This window comes from Typopeltis vanoorti, chromosome 7 (genome assembly GCF_054136105.1).
Source record: "Typopeltis vanoorti isolate ZY-2024b chromosome 7, IOZ_Tvanoo_1.0, whole genome shotgun sequence".
NCBI lineage: Eukaryota > Metazoa > Arthropoda > Arachnida > Uropygi > Thelyphonidae > Typopeltis > Typopeltis vanoorti.
Genome location: NC_143555.1, coordinates 45,405,365 through 45,423,104, shown reverse-complemented (window position 1 = coordinate 45,423,104; position 17,740 = coordinate 45,405,365). Strand labels below are relative to the sequence as shown.

Sequence of the window (17,740 nt, the reverse complement as noted above, 5' to 3'; positions counted from 1 at the left end):
AAACATTTATCAGAAGAACTTCAGCCCAAAGGCCAAGAACTACCAATATAGCCTGCCAGGGGCAACATCAGGACTTTAGGAAAACGGTAGCTTCCTAGCTTCGGTTCTCATTTTGCTGTTATGTAGTACTTGCGTGCTCTTGTGTTTGTATTAAGTTCACAAGAAGATGGCAACGTGACCTTTGCTGAAATATCGGAAAGTATATATTAAAGTTTATTTAATTTATATTTCTAGTGTACGCTGTCAATTCCTTAATTATTATTCATCATGTTTAACCAATGTATAAGCCTCTCTACAAGAATTATGATCATCCATGGAGATTCCTTCGCATGCAAGGCCCGCCATTACGACAAACTGAAGCTAAAGTTATCCAGACAACTTAACCGTCTGGCATTCCTAAAACGCTGCTGGGATAATCAAGTCATCCCTAACTGTGTAAAATTTAAACAATTTTTTGTTTCACAGAAAGCTCTCCGTATCTACAACCGGGCAAGCCAGGCTTTACTTCGGGAACAAATTACTGCTACACGCGGTTCCCTAGCCGACATAAACAGAGCTATTTTAGTGCTAGAAAATGAGCTTTCAAATACGCTTAATCACGAGCTTTGGTCAGTCCTACATGACATCTCGTATACGGCGGCTAATAAAGAATTCGAACGAATACAGAGTCGACATATCAACAAGTTTGATAAATTAATAAATAACTCAGCATCCAAACCTAAACTACAAACCAACACTGTAGTTAACCTTTCTTCAGTTATCTTGAAGCTTGAAGTACTCAACGCTCTGTCACACGTGGTCACAACTTCGCCATTGCCCCTAGGAAATTACCGGCCGAGAAATTAATGATCCAAATTGAATGCGGGATTCGCCACCTTCCAAACCACATTGCCAACGATATTAGATTGGATGTAGCCTGTGTTCTCAGAAAAGCAAAACCTCCAAAAACCAACATATCCATTAGTGAATACAAGTCACTACAAGAATTGAAGAAAAACAAAGAAATAGTTATCACCAAAGCAGATAAGGGGAACGCCACTGTGGTACTCAATCTTAATGACTACACAGGTAAGCTTAAGGCTTTACTATTATATTATTATTATTATTATTGTTCCGGGAAACTCCAAGGAGGCGACAGACTCATCGAGGGAGGCCCTAACATCATGTCAAGAACAACTATTCAACATTCACACAGTATCTATCATACCTTGCCTTGAACTCATTCACGGTCGTAGCACCCACAACAGACTCTGGAAGCTTATTCCACTCATTTACCACTCTCCAAGTAAAGAACCTAGCTCTAACACCCTTGTCAACCACGCTCTTGCCCAGCTTCCATGCATGGCCCCTAGTCCTCCCACCACCAGTCATATTTTCAAAAATATCTTCTGGATCAATCTTATAAAATCCCTTCAGTAATTTGAATGTCTCAATCATATCACCCCTCCTTCGCCTATCGTCCAATTTCTGCAACCCACAAATCTTCAACCTATTCTCATAAGGTTCATTCCACAGACCTACTATCATCTTGGTCACTCGTCTCTGGACCCTCTCCACTTCCTCCCCATCACGAAGAAACCCTGGTGCCCATAGCTGGGCACAGAAGTCCAGATGGGGTCTTATCAAGGCTCGATACAGAGGAACAACAAATTGTTCGTCTCTGCATGTTAAAGTATTTTTCAGAAGCCAAGTGATTTGGTGAGCTGTTTTAGTTACTTTTGCAATGTGCCCCCTAAACTTCAACTCCCTATCCACCAACACTCCCAAATCCCTGGCCTCATCAATCTCCTGGAGTATGATTCCACCAATGCGATATACTGCTGCTATTCTTTTCACCCCAAAGTGCATAACCTTACGCTTTGCCACATTAAATTGACATCCATTTTTCCTAGCCCAGTCCTCCAAACTATCCAAATCATCCTGTAACATTTTGACATCCTGTGCACTCACAATTGCTCTACCCAACTTTGCATCATCAGCAAACAAGTGAACACTTCCTCTCAGATCCTTTCCAATATCATTGATGAACAAATTGAAAAGCAGTGGTCCAAGAACAGAGCCCTGTGGCACTCCACTAGTCACAAGACGTCTTTTAGACTCCACTCTTGAATAAACCACTCTTTGATATCTCTCCTTCAACCACCCTCTTATCCATCTCACCAACCCTATATCTATACCCATCTGCTCCAGTTTACTGATTAGGGTTCCATGTGGTATCCTATCAAAGGCCTTGGCAAGGTCCAGTAGTATCACTGTAAACCCATTACCCTATCCAGTTCAGCCGTCACTGTGTTATAAAACGTGAGCAAGTTACTTAGGCATGATCTACCCTTCACAAAACCATGTTGTCCCCCATACAGTATCCCATTTTCATCTATCCAATCCTGTATTCTTTTCTTGACTAATTTCTCTAAGACCTTGACAATGATTCCTGATATGCTAATCGGTCGGTAATTTACAACAGCAGTCTTGGAACCACCTTTATGCAGTGGAACTATTTTCCCCTCTTTCCACCCGCTCGGGACTAACCCAGACCCGAGACTCAAATTAAACAAAATGGTCAAGGGTACTGACAATTCTTTAGCTGCTTCTCGTACAACACGAGCTGGTATACCATCCCATCCCACAGATGTATTGACATTGAGGTTATGCAATAGACTACTCACCTCCACTTCATTAACCACAATTCCCGTATAATCTACTGGTTTATTCGTTTCTGCAATGTCACCACCTGGATGATATACTTTTGCAAAGTGCTCACTCAGTAACTCAACTATCTCAACTGATTCAGTTACTTCCCTACCATCAGCATTCTTTAAAATCAATCTGCCATGTACATTTTTCCTTTTACTTGCTACATATCTAAAAAACTGTTTAGGATTCTCTTTAGCCTGCATGGCCAATGTTCTCTCGTAATCCTTTTTTGCTTTTCTTACCACACTCGTCACCCTTCTGGCCTTTGCTTTATACCGTTCGTGTGCCTGCCGGTCACCCTTCTCCTTAAATTCCCTCCATAGTTGTTTCTTTTTTTGCAACTCAAGCTTAATGGTGTTATTCATCCATTTAACCCCTACTTGATTTATTATTCGGACTCTAGGTATACAGTCAGCCATTGTTTCATGCAAGCACTTCCTAACTACCTCCCATGCACTATCAACTTCTAGTCCTTGCAGTTGTACATGCCATGGCACTGAACCAATCAAACTCCTAAGCATGTCATACTTTCCAGCCCGATAATTCCACATGTACCCTGTCTTAATTGAAAATTCTACACCTTTAGCCACCTCCCAAGTTAAGACCCTATGATCACTCTCACCGATTGGTGGCAATGTGGTCATATTTGTTACAGCCAAATCCTCAGATGTAATTACTAGGTCAAGCACTATCTGACCCCTAGTATTTTCCATTACATGCTGTCGCAGATAGTTATCCCTTAATAACCGCATAAAATCCAGTTCCTTCCTCCCGTGTGTGTCCTCTCCTCACTCCAATCAATGCGACCATAGTTGAAATCTCCCATAATAATCACCCTCCTTCCACCCATTTCTTCTATTTGCTTGTGCATACTGTCACCACGATCTTTTCCATCACCTGGTCTATAGCAGCACCCAATTGTATATTTAGTTCTGCTAGCCACAATCTCACACCAAATGGCCTCAAATGTGCTCTTTTCTCTATCCTGCAATTCAACTTCTATTCTCCTTGGCTGGAGCTCATCAGCTATCATCAACAATACTCCTCCCCCCATTTTATTCTCTCCCACCTTATTCTCTCCCACTTTATACAATCCCACCAACTCTCAAATTAGAAACTCCATAGGCTCCTTAAGAAGATAACTTCTTAGCCTGTGGAGATTACCAACAGACTAAAACCATATAACTATAGACCCCCCACCCCCCTGCATATATGGGCTCCCAAAAATGCATAAAGAAAATGTGCCATTACGTCCCATAGCAGATGGCATTGATTCCCCCACTTACAAACTAGCCAAACATTTAGCCAAAGCGCTCTCACACTATACTGGCAACACACCATCACACATAAAAAACTCAGCCCGCTTCCAAGCCAGTATAGAAAACCTTACCTTCCATCATAATGACATAATGATCAGTTTTGACGTCTCCTCCTTATTCACGAATGTCCCCCTCAAAGAAACCTTAGAGCTAATCCAAGCTAAATTTCCTCCCGATATCTCAGCCCTATTTCAGTTTACAATGAACTCAGGCTATTTCGTTTGGCAGGAAAAATTCTACAAACAGATAGACGGGCCAGCCATGGGTTCACCACTTTCCCCACCCCTCACCCTTGGCCAACTTCTTTATGGAGACATTTGAAGAGAAAGCCTTAAACTCAGACCTACAAAAACCTACCATATGGCTTTGCTACGTTGATGATGTGTTTGCTATTTGACTACATGGTTCGGATTCACTCCTCTCCTTCCTAACACACTTAAACAACCAACACCCTAGAATCAAGTTCACCCTGGAAAAAGAGAAAAACAATAACCTCCCCTTCCTAGACACACTAGTCACCTGCCAACCTGATGGAACCTTAGTTTTCTCAGTTTATAGAAACCCACCCATACAGGCAGATACATTCACTAACAATCCCATCACCCCTCCCACAACAATATGGAGTTATTAAGACACTATTCAACAGGGCAAAAATCATCTGTTCAAATGATCAAGCCCTAACCACTGAACTAAATCACATCCGTGACACTTTCTCAGCCAATGGCTATCCCCCCAAAAGAATCCAAAAATTACTTAAACCAGTTATCCACACCCTCCCCCTTCACAAAATAAAGATTACTCTAAATCCATCACCATTCCTTACATCCGAGGCACCTCGGAAAAAATCAACAAAATCTTAAAAAAAACATGACTTGACCACTTGTTACAGACCATATAGAAAATTGGCATCCCTTATCCGCTCCAAAAAATCCCACCACTTCCCCTAGACCCACCTGGTGTATACCAGGTGAGTCTAGGGGTAGTGGTTGGAAGGGAAGGGGACTGCTATGGGTATCTGTATCTGCCTGTATGGGTGAGTTTTCTCTAAACTGAGAAAACGAAGGTTCCATCAGTTGTCTAGGAAGGGGAGGTCCCTTGCAGCTGTAAATTGTCCTACTTTGGCCAAACAGGCAGGACAGCAAATATCAGATAAGTATTACATTCGATTTCACCAGTACAGTTATTCTGGGCTTGCAGACCACGCTCTGGATACTCGCCACAGAATAAGATGGAAGAAAGCCACTGCGACAAGTTCAGATATGAAAGACTATTCTTGTAATCAGCCTCAGCCCTTAGGAACATGCCAAACTTTAACAAATTTGGATGCATGAGACTGCCCCAAATTTGGGAAACATTTATCAGAAGAACTTCAGCCCAAAGGCCAAGACCAGGGGGCACCATCAGGACTTTAGGAAAACGGTAGCTGTCTAGCTTCGGTTCGCATTTGCTGTTATGTAGTACTTGCGTGCACTTGTCTTTGTATTAAGTTCCCAAGAAGATGGCAACGTGACGTTTGCCGAAATATCGGAAAGTATATATTAAAGTTTATTTAATTTATATTTCTAGTGTACGCTGTCAGTTCCTTAATTATAATTATCATTATTAATGAAAATGTACCTATGAGTATATTGATTTAGTGCATGAAAACAATGCATATCTTGTGGATGATGAAAACAATACATATCTTGTGGATGATGATGCTAGAGGAATGCATCCGACATGTACAAACAAATGCAAACTTAAATGTTACAATAAATTTTCCAACAATCAGAGAACAGACATTTTTAATAATTATTGGAAGCTCGGTGACTTAGAACAACAACATGTATTTATTGTTGGGAATATGGACACCATGCAACCGAAATACAGATGCATGCACAGAGAGAGACAAAGAAAATTGAATAATGGATTCTACTTTCTGTTAGAAGAAAACGTGAGGGTTTGCACATTATTTTTTAAAAACACACTAGGAATTAATGGTAGACCTATTAGAACTATTTTGCAGAAAAAAGGTGGTTTTTGTTCAAATCAGAGAGAGAGGAAAGCATACAAAATCTTTTGCAGCAAATCCACAAATTAAAGAATCAGTAGTAACACATTAACTCTATTCCCCATATGGAGAGCTTGTACCTACATGCTAATACTTCTAGAGAATACATAGACAGAGGTAAAACTCTGGCTGACTTACACAGAGATTATCAGTAAGCACAAAGCCGAGAAAAAAAAAAAAGAACCGTGCAAATCTCGTGATCTACTCATGTATTTTCAATAAAGAATTTAATATTTTCTTTTTTTTCTCTAAAAAAGATTTATGCAACCTTTGTAAAGCTAATAAAAATGCACTGGATGATGAAGACTTAATGAAAAAGTATGAAAAACATCAGGATGAAAAGTTGTTGAGTCGTAAAGCTAAAGAACTAGATAAAAAAACATATTGATAAGAGTTCATGTGTGCTGTAACTAGGAGAGCGATAAGATAGTCTAGTTGCCAAATCGCTCCAGCGCAGTCGACTGGATATTCAACCTAGACATTCAGTTCTAGCCTATTCTTGAGTGTCTGTCTTTTATGACTGTATTATGTCTTATTATTGTACACATGTCTATTATTATGTTCATATATATTAAGAATTAATGTGATGTAACTTTTCATGTGTGAGCTATATGCTAAATAAATAATAATATTGATAAGAATTTTGTTTTGGCATCATTTAATCTTCAAGCTGTCTTGCCTTGCCCTAAGGGAAATTTATTGATTTTTTTTTACTACAAATCTAAGATAAATTGTTTCAACTTTACAATGTGTGAAATTGGCACTGAAAATGTAGATTGAAAATCTTCTGGCATGAAAGTGAAGGCCATTGCAGCGAAAATGAAATAGGCTCATGTTTATTGAAATATTTGGGGAAAAAAAAAACTACTTCGATTGATGATGACAGTTTGGAATTTACGTTTTACTCAGATAAATGCTATGGGCAAAAATAAAAATCATTGTATTATTGCAATGTTCTTATGTACTGTAAGAATATTTAAGATAAAGCAATAAATCACAAATTCTTAGTCTGTGACCACACTCAGAATGAGGTGATCCTGCACATTCAGTCATTGAGAAAGAGATAAAGAAAACCCTTCAAAGTGGCCCAATTGTTATTTCACTATGATATGAACAGCCAAAAAAATGCAGCTCTCCATACCAAGTAAACGAGTTGGCTCATTCAGTTTAGATTTCATGTACTTGAAGCGCTTCAGCTAAATGATGAGTACCAATTATGCTAAAGATGTCTATGGCAACTCCATAAAACTGTGAGATGAAAGCACTCAAGTTCAAAAAGTTGAAACCATTTTAATTTTTTTAAACTCTCAAACAAAGCCTCAGAATATTACAGAAATTGAGGTCCAAAAGAGAAAAACCAACACCAATCTTGTCCTGCAGCAAGCCTATTTGAAAAAATTATCCATAGATGGGAAAAAGAAAACCAACTGTTTAGAATTAATTCGCTCGAAATACATTTCACAAAGTTATTCTGATATTTTTAAATCACTGTTTTCTTTGTTACAGTTTGTTCATATACAACTTAAGAGTTTATAATAAGTTTAATGAACATAGGTTTAATAAGCATGCATTCTTCTCTATTAATATTGTAATATAAATGTTGGAATAAAAGAGTAATAAAGCATAAAACAATTATTTATTCTTTTACCTTTGAAATTGTCATAAAAAATTAAAAGATGATTTAGGCCCAGAGATTTTGAAGACAGAAGTAGAGATGGCCATTAGAGAACTGAAATGTGAAAAGGCAGAAGGAATAGATGGAATACCTGCAGAATTCCTGAAACAACTTCAAAAGAAAGGAATTGAAGAAATAACTAAACTAATAAATTTAATTTATAACAGAGAATTTAATTTATAAAGGAGAATTACCAAAAGATTTTATGACCTTAACATACCAAAGAAAAGTAATGCGGTGAAGTGCATGGATTTTAGAACAATAAGCCTCATTTCCCATACATCAAAAATACTTATGAGAATCCTGATATGGAGATTAAAAGATGATTTAGGCCCAGAGATTTTGAAGACAGAAGTAGAGATGGCCATTAGAGAACTGAAATGTGAAAAGGCAGAAGGAATAGATGGAATACCTGCAGAATTCCTGAAACAACTTCAAAAGAAAGGAATTGAAGAAATAACTAAACTAATAAATTTAATTTATAACAGAGAATTTAATTTATAAAGGAGAATTACCAAAAGATTTTATGACCTTAACATACCAAAGAAAAGTAATGCGGTGAAGTGCATGGATTTTAGAACAATAAGCCTCATTTCCCATACATCAAAAATACTTATGAGAATCCTGATATGGAGAGTTGCATCTAAGGTGGAGGAATTTCTTGGAAAAGATCAGTTTGGTTTCAGGAAGGTTAAGGGAACAACAGATGTAGACTGTTAAGAATGATAAGTGAAAGAAGATTAGAAGTGAATAAAGAAGTTAATATCTGTTATGTAGATTTTGAAAAAGCTTTTGACTTTCTAAAATGAGATAAGATGGTGGAAGTAATGGAAAAGATTGGTATAGATTGGAAAAATAGAAGATTAATTATTTCACTATATATGGGACAAACTGCTGTGGTAAGAGATATGTATGGTACAACGGAACCAGGTATCATTGGACGAGGAGTAAGGCAAGGCTGTTCTTTGTGACCAATTATGTTCAATATGTATTTCGAAGCAATGTTAAAAGAAGCATTGTAAAATGCAAAAGAAGGAATAAAGATAGGAGGTAGACAGATATTTGCAATATGATATGCAGATGACAAGTCATTATTATCGAGCACTGAGGAAGGATTACAACATCTGCTGAACAGATTACTGGAATCCTTTATCAACTGTGGAATGAAAATTAACATAAAACAAAAGTAATGAAAATAACAAGAAAAGCGACAACTATGAATGTAAGAATAAATGGAGAGAAATTGAATCAAGTAAGGACATTTAAATATCTAGGAAGTGTGATTAGCAGCGATGGAAGATGTACTGACTCAGGTCTGGATTGCCAGCTTTCTGTCTGGATGTGCACTGTGTGTGTGTGTGATGGTGGATGGCTCCATATCCTCTCACTATTCAATTAATGCTGGGGTTCCACAAGGTTCTGTCCTCTCACCAACCCTCTTCCTGCTATTTATTAATAACATACTTCAGTTGACATCCAACCCAATTCACAGTTTTGTAGACTACAGCACACTATACTCCTCGCTTGCATTTGATAAACCTTACCCTACACAACTAACTTCAACCTATAGAACATCAACCACCACCACCCTCTTTTCCAATTTCCAAGCCATCCTATAATGGGGTTTGGATAATCTCAACAATTTCAATGCTAATAAAACCCAGTTCTGTACTATTTCCCATAAAAAAAAAAAAAAATCCTTTTTGACGATACCCAAATTTCCAGACAGTTTGAGATTGCTCTCTTCTTGGAATTACACTCACATCAATCCTCAGCTTCAAAAAAACTAGGATTTCTCTTTCGCTCAAGACATTACTTTACCCCTGAACAGCTGTTAACATTATACAAATCACAAATCCGGCCAGCTATTGAATACTGCTCCCACATATGGGGTGGGGCCCCTAAACGCTCTCTCAAAATGCTTGACTCAATACAGAGGAGAGTAATTATACTTATTAATGACCCATCTCTTACCAACTCTCTCCCCCCCACTTTCGCACAGAGATATGGTTTCTGCAGTATGTATGTTCTACAAATATTTCCATGGGAAACGATCATCTGAAATAACATCAATAATTCCTCTACTCAGTACTTAGTTCGTTGGAACACGTGCAGCTGCTGCTCAACACCTAAATGAGAATCCTCCTTCATCCCTGAAACTGCTGCACTGTGGAACAGTCTCTCGCCTGCTGTGTTTCCCAAGGAATATAATTTAGTTATTTAAATCAAATGTAAACAAGTTCCTCCTTTCCCAACCCACTACTCATACACTACACTGTACTAATTTACTATAGGTTGATCAACCAACTTCCTATGTATGAACACAACATAAAAAAAAAAAAAAAATTAAAAAGTGACATGAAAGCAAGAATAGCAATGGGAAGAGATGTCTTTAATAGAAAATGGAATTTATTCAGAAGTAAACTGGATAGAAATTTAAAGAAAAGATTAATAAAATGTTATGTGTGGAGTGTTGTCTTATATGCAGCTAAAACCTGGATATTGAGGAAAGAAGAAATTAAAATTTTGGAAAGCTTTGAGATGTGGATTTTGGAGAAGGATGGAAAAAATAAAACGGACAGATAAAATAAATAATGAAGAGGTCTTAAAAAGAGTGGAGGAAGAAATGAATTTGTTAAAAAGGATAAAAAGAAGAAAGGGAAATTGGATTGGACATATCCTGAGAGGAAATGGAATAATCAGAGATACCACTGAAGGAAAAAGACCTAGAGGAAGAGTGAGGAAAACAATGCTAGATGACATGTTGAATGGAGACAGATACACAACCTTGAAAGAGAAGGCTCAGAACAGAAGAAAGTGGAACGAAATTTTTTTGCTACTAAAAGAAGAACCTGCTTAATTGCAGAATACTTAAGAAGATGGAGAAAGTGCAAAACAATCATTTATTCTTTTACCTTTGAAAATGTCATAAATTAAAAAATGAATAGATTGAAAATGGGAAAAATGACACAAAATAGGGGCAGTTGTTAGGGGTGTAACATAACACCATAACAAAATTAATATCTAAGAGAACTTGCAACAAGCAATTTTTAATTGGCTCTCAGTTAGCTTCTGTTTAATACTTCCATAAAAATAATTAATCTTAAAATACTAAGGTTTCTTTCTTCTCTCTTTTCCCTGAACAATTTCATAATTTTGACTTGTGTCACTTTTCTTGCTGGGGTGCAAAATGTCAAATATCCAACATGCTTGCTACTTGGATACTATTAGTAATTTTCCTACAAAATAAATTTTGCATTGGATATTTTTTATAAATTTTTATATTTGTTTTTCGGTTGAAAATATTTTGATGTTGTTTGTGGTTTATTTTTTCATTAGGGCATTTCTAGATAACTTAGGCATTCTTTATTATTCCATGAAAGATGTTGATAGACTTGGTGTAGTACAGGTTACAAAAGAAGCATTGGAAAAAATTAATCCAAAGTATGTAGAACTTCATTTCATACTGTGTTTAAATGTACCACATAATTATATTTTATGCAGCTATACACTCATGTTCATAGGAACCACATCACCTGCTGTAACCATGTTTTTTGGTAATTAAATTTGAATGCCTGTTTGAAAAGGGATAATAACACAATAATTGTCACAAATCATGAAGAAGGTAATATAATATTTTTATTTTTGATTATTATTTCGCTGTTTTTAGTACAAAATGTGACATAATTAGGAAATGACAACAAACTTGGCGAATTTGCAAATATTTCAAAATGGAGGGGCAATGATATTTTCACTGGAAAAATAAATGCCAGTATCAAAATTTAGTTCAACTACACAGTTTCTAACATTCAAATCTAAAAATTCACCTTTTGCTGTTTAGCACTTTGTGTGTCCTCCTCTTGCCTTTATTACAGCTTGACATTAGTAGGGCATTGACAAAATCAATTTCTTGATGGATGCAACTGTTTTAATGGTTCCATATCCTTATAATGGCTTCTTGGAGATCTTGAAGTGTTTCAGTTTCTTCTTGTTTCAGTATCCATTTGGTACCACAAATTCTCAAAGCGATTGAGATCTAGTCCAGTAGCCGCTGAATTGAGTATTCATTGAGTCACTTATTAACTTGCTAAAAAAAATTAAAGCTTTTGTACTAAACTCAATACGGATTTTACATTTTCGGGTTATTATTATTATTATTGTTATTATTCAGGCCTCCATGGAGTCAAAAGACTCATCGTGGGAGGTCCTTCCTAAGAACATAAAGTCTGTCAAGACTCATCGAGGGGAGGTTCCCCCTAAGAAACATAAAGTCTATCATACCACTCCTTAAACTCATTGTTCGTTCTTGCCCTCACCACTCTATCAGGCAATGCATTCCACGGCTCAACCACCCTCCATGCAAAGAAACCACTCCTCACCCTCTTGCTCACAGTTTCCTTTCGTAACTTCCAGGGATGGCCTTTTGTCATCACTCCTTCCCGCTGTTCAATCACGTGAAAGAACTCCCCAGTGTCAACCCTGTAACCACCTCTCAACAGTTTAAAAGTCTCAATCATATCACCTCTCCTTCTTCTATCCGCCAAACTAGAATATCAGCTTATCTGCAATCCACATTCCCTCAGCCAATTCTCATAACTATCCTTGTACAATCCTGAGACCATCTTTGTCATCCGTCTTTGTATCTTTTCCACAGTTAATTTATCCCCTTCAAATCCTGGAGACCAAATCTGAGAACAATAAATCCAAGTGTGGTCTGATCAGAGATTTATACAACGGAATGATAACCCTCTTATCTCTGCAGGTCAGTGTCCTTCTCATAATTGCAGCAATCCTCTGTGTTACCTTCACCACTTTTGCAATATGTCCCCTAAACTTCAGGTTTCTATCAATCATCAACCACAGATCTCGTGTCTCCCCAACTTCCTCCAGTATAACTCCTCCCATAGAGTATGCAGCATCACATCGATGTTTCCCAAACCTCAAGACCTTACATTTTGCTGCATTAAACTGACACCCCCATTCATTTCCCCATCTATCCAGCTTATTCAAATCCTCTTGCAGTGCTACCACATCTGCACTATTACTAATAATCCTTCCCAGCTTCGCATCGTCTGCAAACAACTGAATATCCCCTTGCAATCCACTTGCAATGTTATTGATATAAAGGTTAAACAATATAGGTCCTAGTACTGAGCCCTGTGGGACCCCACTTGTAACCTTCTGTCTCCTTGAAACTGCTCCACCATACACAACTCTCTGATACCTATCAGACAGCCAATCCTGAATCCAGTTGACCAATCTGACATCCAGACCCATGTGTTGCAACTTAAATATCAGCTTATCATGTGGCACCCTGTCAAATGCCTTTGCTAAGTCTAAGAAAATTGCAGTATATGCCTTTCCCTCATCTAATGTTCTTGTAACTTTATTATAAAAGGCTAGCATATTGCTAAAACAAGAGCATCCTTTCACAAATCCATGTTGACTCTCACAGATAACATTACCCTCATCTGCCCAGTGCTGTCTATGGTCTCTCACTACTTTCTCCAAGATCTTAACAACTACTGATGACACACAGACTGGTCTATAATTAGACACTTCCAGTCTGTTACCACCCTTATGCAATGGCACTATCTTACGTTCCTTCTATTCCCAGGGTATCTTTGCCGAAACCAGACTTTCATTGAAAATCCAGGTTAAAGGCACTGTCAGTTCCCTAGCACATTCTCTCAAAACTCGTGGTGAAATACCATCCAGTCCCAAAGCTTTATTGACATCCAGAGTTCTCAGTATCTGAAACACACTCTCCTCCTGTACCTCTAAACCTTGAACCTGCCCTATCCCTCTAGCATTAAAACTGACTCCTCCAGGATGAAATACTCTAATAAAATGGTCATTGAACAATTCCACTATGTCCTCTGCATCAGTCACTCTATTCCCATTTTTATCTCATAATATCATTCTTCCACAGTCATTTCTCCTCCTACTGGCCGCATAGCTAAAAAATTCCCTAGGATTTTCTTTGGATCTTAGGGCCAATCTCCTCTCATATTCCAGTTTCGCTTTCCTTACCACACTAGTCACTCTTCTGGCCTGTGTCTCATATTCTTCATGCATCCTCTCTTCACCTGTCTCCTTATATCTCTTCCATAGCCACTTTTTCACATGCAATTCCTGTTTAATATTGTTTGTCATCCACTTTACTCCATATTGTGGCCTCTTCTTCACTCGTGGTATACAACTTACCATTGCTGCTAACAAATATTCTTTCACAATTTCCCACACACTAACGATATCCTGGCCTTCCAATTCCTCCCTCCATGAAACTTCCCGAAGTTGACGTCTAAGACTATTATAATCACCTGCATTATAATTCCACATAAGTTCCCCGTTTCTTTGATACTCCTGCATGTCTATTCATTTTCCAAGTCAAAACCATATGGTCACTCTCTCCAACTGGTGGGAGAGATGTCAACTCAGTTATTATCAACTCTTCTTATGCTATAAGCAAATCTAAAACTCTTGAACCTCTTGTTCCCTCTGTTACATGTTGCCTAAGACATTTGTCCCTCAAGAATTCTAGAAATTCCATTCCACTATTGCTACATGCATCTTCCTCTCTCCAATTTATACTACTGTAGTTAAAATCTCCCATAACAATCATTCTTCTTGCGCTTGCCAAACTTAGCTGTCTAAACATCTCCTGGTCCCCATCCTCCGTGCTCCTGGGTCTGTAGCAACACCCCACTAAATATCCTGTCTTGCCTAGCTCTACCTCACACCATATGCTCTCAAAATCATTTGTCTCACTTCCTTCCAAAGCCTCCACTCTTAGAGGACATAGGTCATCACTTATCATAAGCAGTACGCCACCACCACGCTTTCCCCTCCTATCCTGATGAAAAATGCTATACCCAGCGACTTCTATTCCTGTTATTATATCCCCTTCTGTCAACCACGTCTCAGTGATCCCAATAATTTTTGGCCAGGCTGATGCTATCTGCACCACCAATTCCTCTCCCTTATTCCCGATACTCCTGGCATTAGTATAAAGCATATAAATGCCATTGTTTCTATACCCAGCATTATCCCTTCTAGACTCCACTGGGCTCAGTGTTACCTGACATCGTCTCCCTTCTCCCAAGTATCCATTCCCACAAGAGGCCACCCCTGCTATCATCCTCCCTGCGATACTGACTCGTTCAGAACAGCAATCTCTCCAGATGCCTACGTCCTTCCTCATTCAAATGTAAACGGTCTCTCGCATACAATTCCTCTCTTTCCTCAAACGCACTCCAAGCATCCACATATACAAGTCCTCTCTTATCACACATTCTTGCTATTATGCCATTCAATATCACCGCTCTTCTGCTCAGCTCATCATTATCATACCTAGGCAACACACACACTATTTTTCCTCTCTCTTTCTTCTTCCATAGTCTCAAGCAAAAACCTCATATCTCTCGCTGTCCGACTTACATTACCACTCAAGTCATTCGTTCCTACCATCACAATCATCTCATCCACCCTTTCACCTCTCTTAATTGCCATAGCCACCCTTTCTATTGTTCCTCCTGGCAAACACTCCTCACGCATCCTATCTTGAACACCAAGGATCATTGAGTTGCCATACATTATACCTCTTACCATTCCCTCTCTCCTATTGTTTCCATTTACATTTTGCCCTATGACAAGGGCAGAGTTATTTTGAAAGATGTAATTTGTCATTACAGTAAAGTGGTCTCTGATAGTAGGGAGCAGTTCTAAAATTTTCTGGTACACTTGTGCATTCACTGTACCTTTTTGTTTCTTTATAATGTAAATGTTTATAATGAAATGCAAGTGACCAATACCATGATGCGACATGCATCCCCAGATCATCTAACTGGCAGAGAATTTGCCTGCTGACACCAGACAGTCAGGGTTGAATTTTTCACCTGATCATCTTCAAACTGCCTGCTGTTGGTGCCCTGCAGGTTAAACTTTTTCTCTTCAGAAAAAAATTACTCTTTTCCAATGATCAGGGGTCCATTTGGCATGCTCTACCAATTTACTGGGCCATTTTTTTTTTGGTTAACAATGCTTCTTTTTAGGGCACCTGGCTGTCAGTTCCTGTTGAATGTATATCTTCTTGACAGTTACAGAGCTTACCCCCAACTCCCATTTGTTCTTCCCAGTCCCGTTTCAGTTCTCTGGATGACACACGGTGATTTTTGAGGCAGAGCTGCTTTAGAACTTGGCATGGTATAGACAGTGGCTTTCTTCCTGTCTCCTTCTTTTCCTTACAGTAGATCTGGTTTCCTTCACTTTCTACAGCAGCTGTACCACAGTAGATTGACTACAGGACACGCTTTTAGCTATTTCACGAGAGGAATAGCCTTCTCTTTTCAAAGCTAGAACACACTTTTTATGCGAGATGTTAATTGCATGTAACTAACCATAGCAATCTCAGTACAAAAATGTGAAGACTAGCTCTTGCTGTCTCTATAACATAAAAAAAATTTCACACAATACCAGCAACTATTACATTATAAATAAACCTGTGAAAATTATAGATGATGCAATACAATGAAATATCTAATTTAACTGATCATTTAACTGATCATTTACAATGAAATATCTGATCATTTAACTACTAAAAATTATATTTATGTAAGGTAATGTGGGGTCTCTGAACATGAGTGTATTTTATTATATTTTATTAACTATTATATATATACTAGGGTTTCCACCCCCTGGCGCCTATGGCACCCAACCCCCCCGTGTTCCGGACTGGTAGGCCAGTTCTCCTTGAATTTTGAAGACTCGACACTCAGGTGCTACCCTGAGTGTCGAATCTTAAAAAGGTGGGATCTTCTCCCCTTCTGTCTATGGTCTTTATCTGAGTTTAAAGTCAGCAGTTAGAATTGAAGGAAGTACAGGAAGATGGTTTAACATTAAATCTGCTGTCAGACAAGGATGTACATTATCCCCTCTGTTATTCATTATCTATATGGATCACATTATGAAGGAAAGTGGTATTAAACCTGATATCAAAATTGGAGATGTTAATGTCAGCTCTTTGCTTTATGTGGATGATTTTATACTTCTAAATAAGTCTGCTACAAGTCTGCAAGATTCCCTGACTAAATTGAATAACTGTTATAATAGATATGGTATGGAGGTCAGCAATAACAAGACAAAGACAATGAAAATAGGCAGAAGCATTGAAAATATCAATGACTGCATTTTGAATGGAGAAACCTATAGAACAAGTAAAACATTTCAGCTACTGAGTCACGATTTTTAGTGAAGATGGTAAATTGAATATGGAAATAGACAACAGAATCAACAAAGCTGCATGGTAGGAAGTCAATAGAATAAATTTATATGGAATAAAAGAGAAAGTATTAAAAACACTAAATTAGCTGTATACAAGACAGTGTTCAAACCAATTTTAACTTATGAATCTGAGAGCTGGGTCAGAAGTAAAACACTTGACCAAAGACTAGAGACCGCAGATATGAGATTCCTGAGAAAGTTTAGGGGCGTGAACAGATGGCATCAATGGCAATATCATATTAAAATGAGGGTGTTGGGAAAGAACCTGACTTTATTAGCATCCAGGAATGTGTTAGCAGAGCTAATCTCAGATGGTATGGTCACTTAAACAGAATGGGAGAGGATAGATTAGGAAAACAAGGTTGGCAGGAAAAAGGCCCAGATGAAGACCACGATTTAGGTGGATTGATATGGTAAAAAAGTGCCTTAGAAGATAGAAATATAAAATCTGACAATGTTCGATCCTTCATAGGTAACAGATTGATTTGGAGGAAAATTGTAGATAGGAAGTTAGTGATGATGTAAATTTTTCATGTAGTACTATCATATCCTGTACTCCATTTTAGGATGAATGTCAGGAATTTGGTGATGATGATTAAGTTTAAAGAACCATTTGATAAACATATCTACGTATGTATATATATATATATATATATATATATATATATATATATGCATGTTAAAAATACCAAGCAATTTTAAACCTGGTTTTACTCCATT

General features: G+C 37.9%; 1 protein-coding gene across 3 annotated transcripts in view; it reads left to right on the top strand.

The window, feature by feature from the left end:
- The window catches only part of arg (arginase), a 273,733-nt gene that overhangs the window by 161,181 nt on the left and 94,812 nt on the right, over nt 1–17,740 (top strand). For all 3 annotated transcript variants that reach the window (XM_090395245.1, XM_090395244.1, XM_090395243.1), the window contains one exon: nt 11,078–11,182. In XM_090395245.1, coding sequence (XP_090251371.1) covers nt 11,078–11,182 — 105 coding nt within the window. The remainder of the gene's footprint in view (nt 1–11,077; nt 11,183–17,740) is intronic.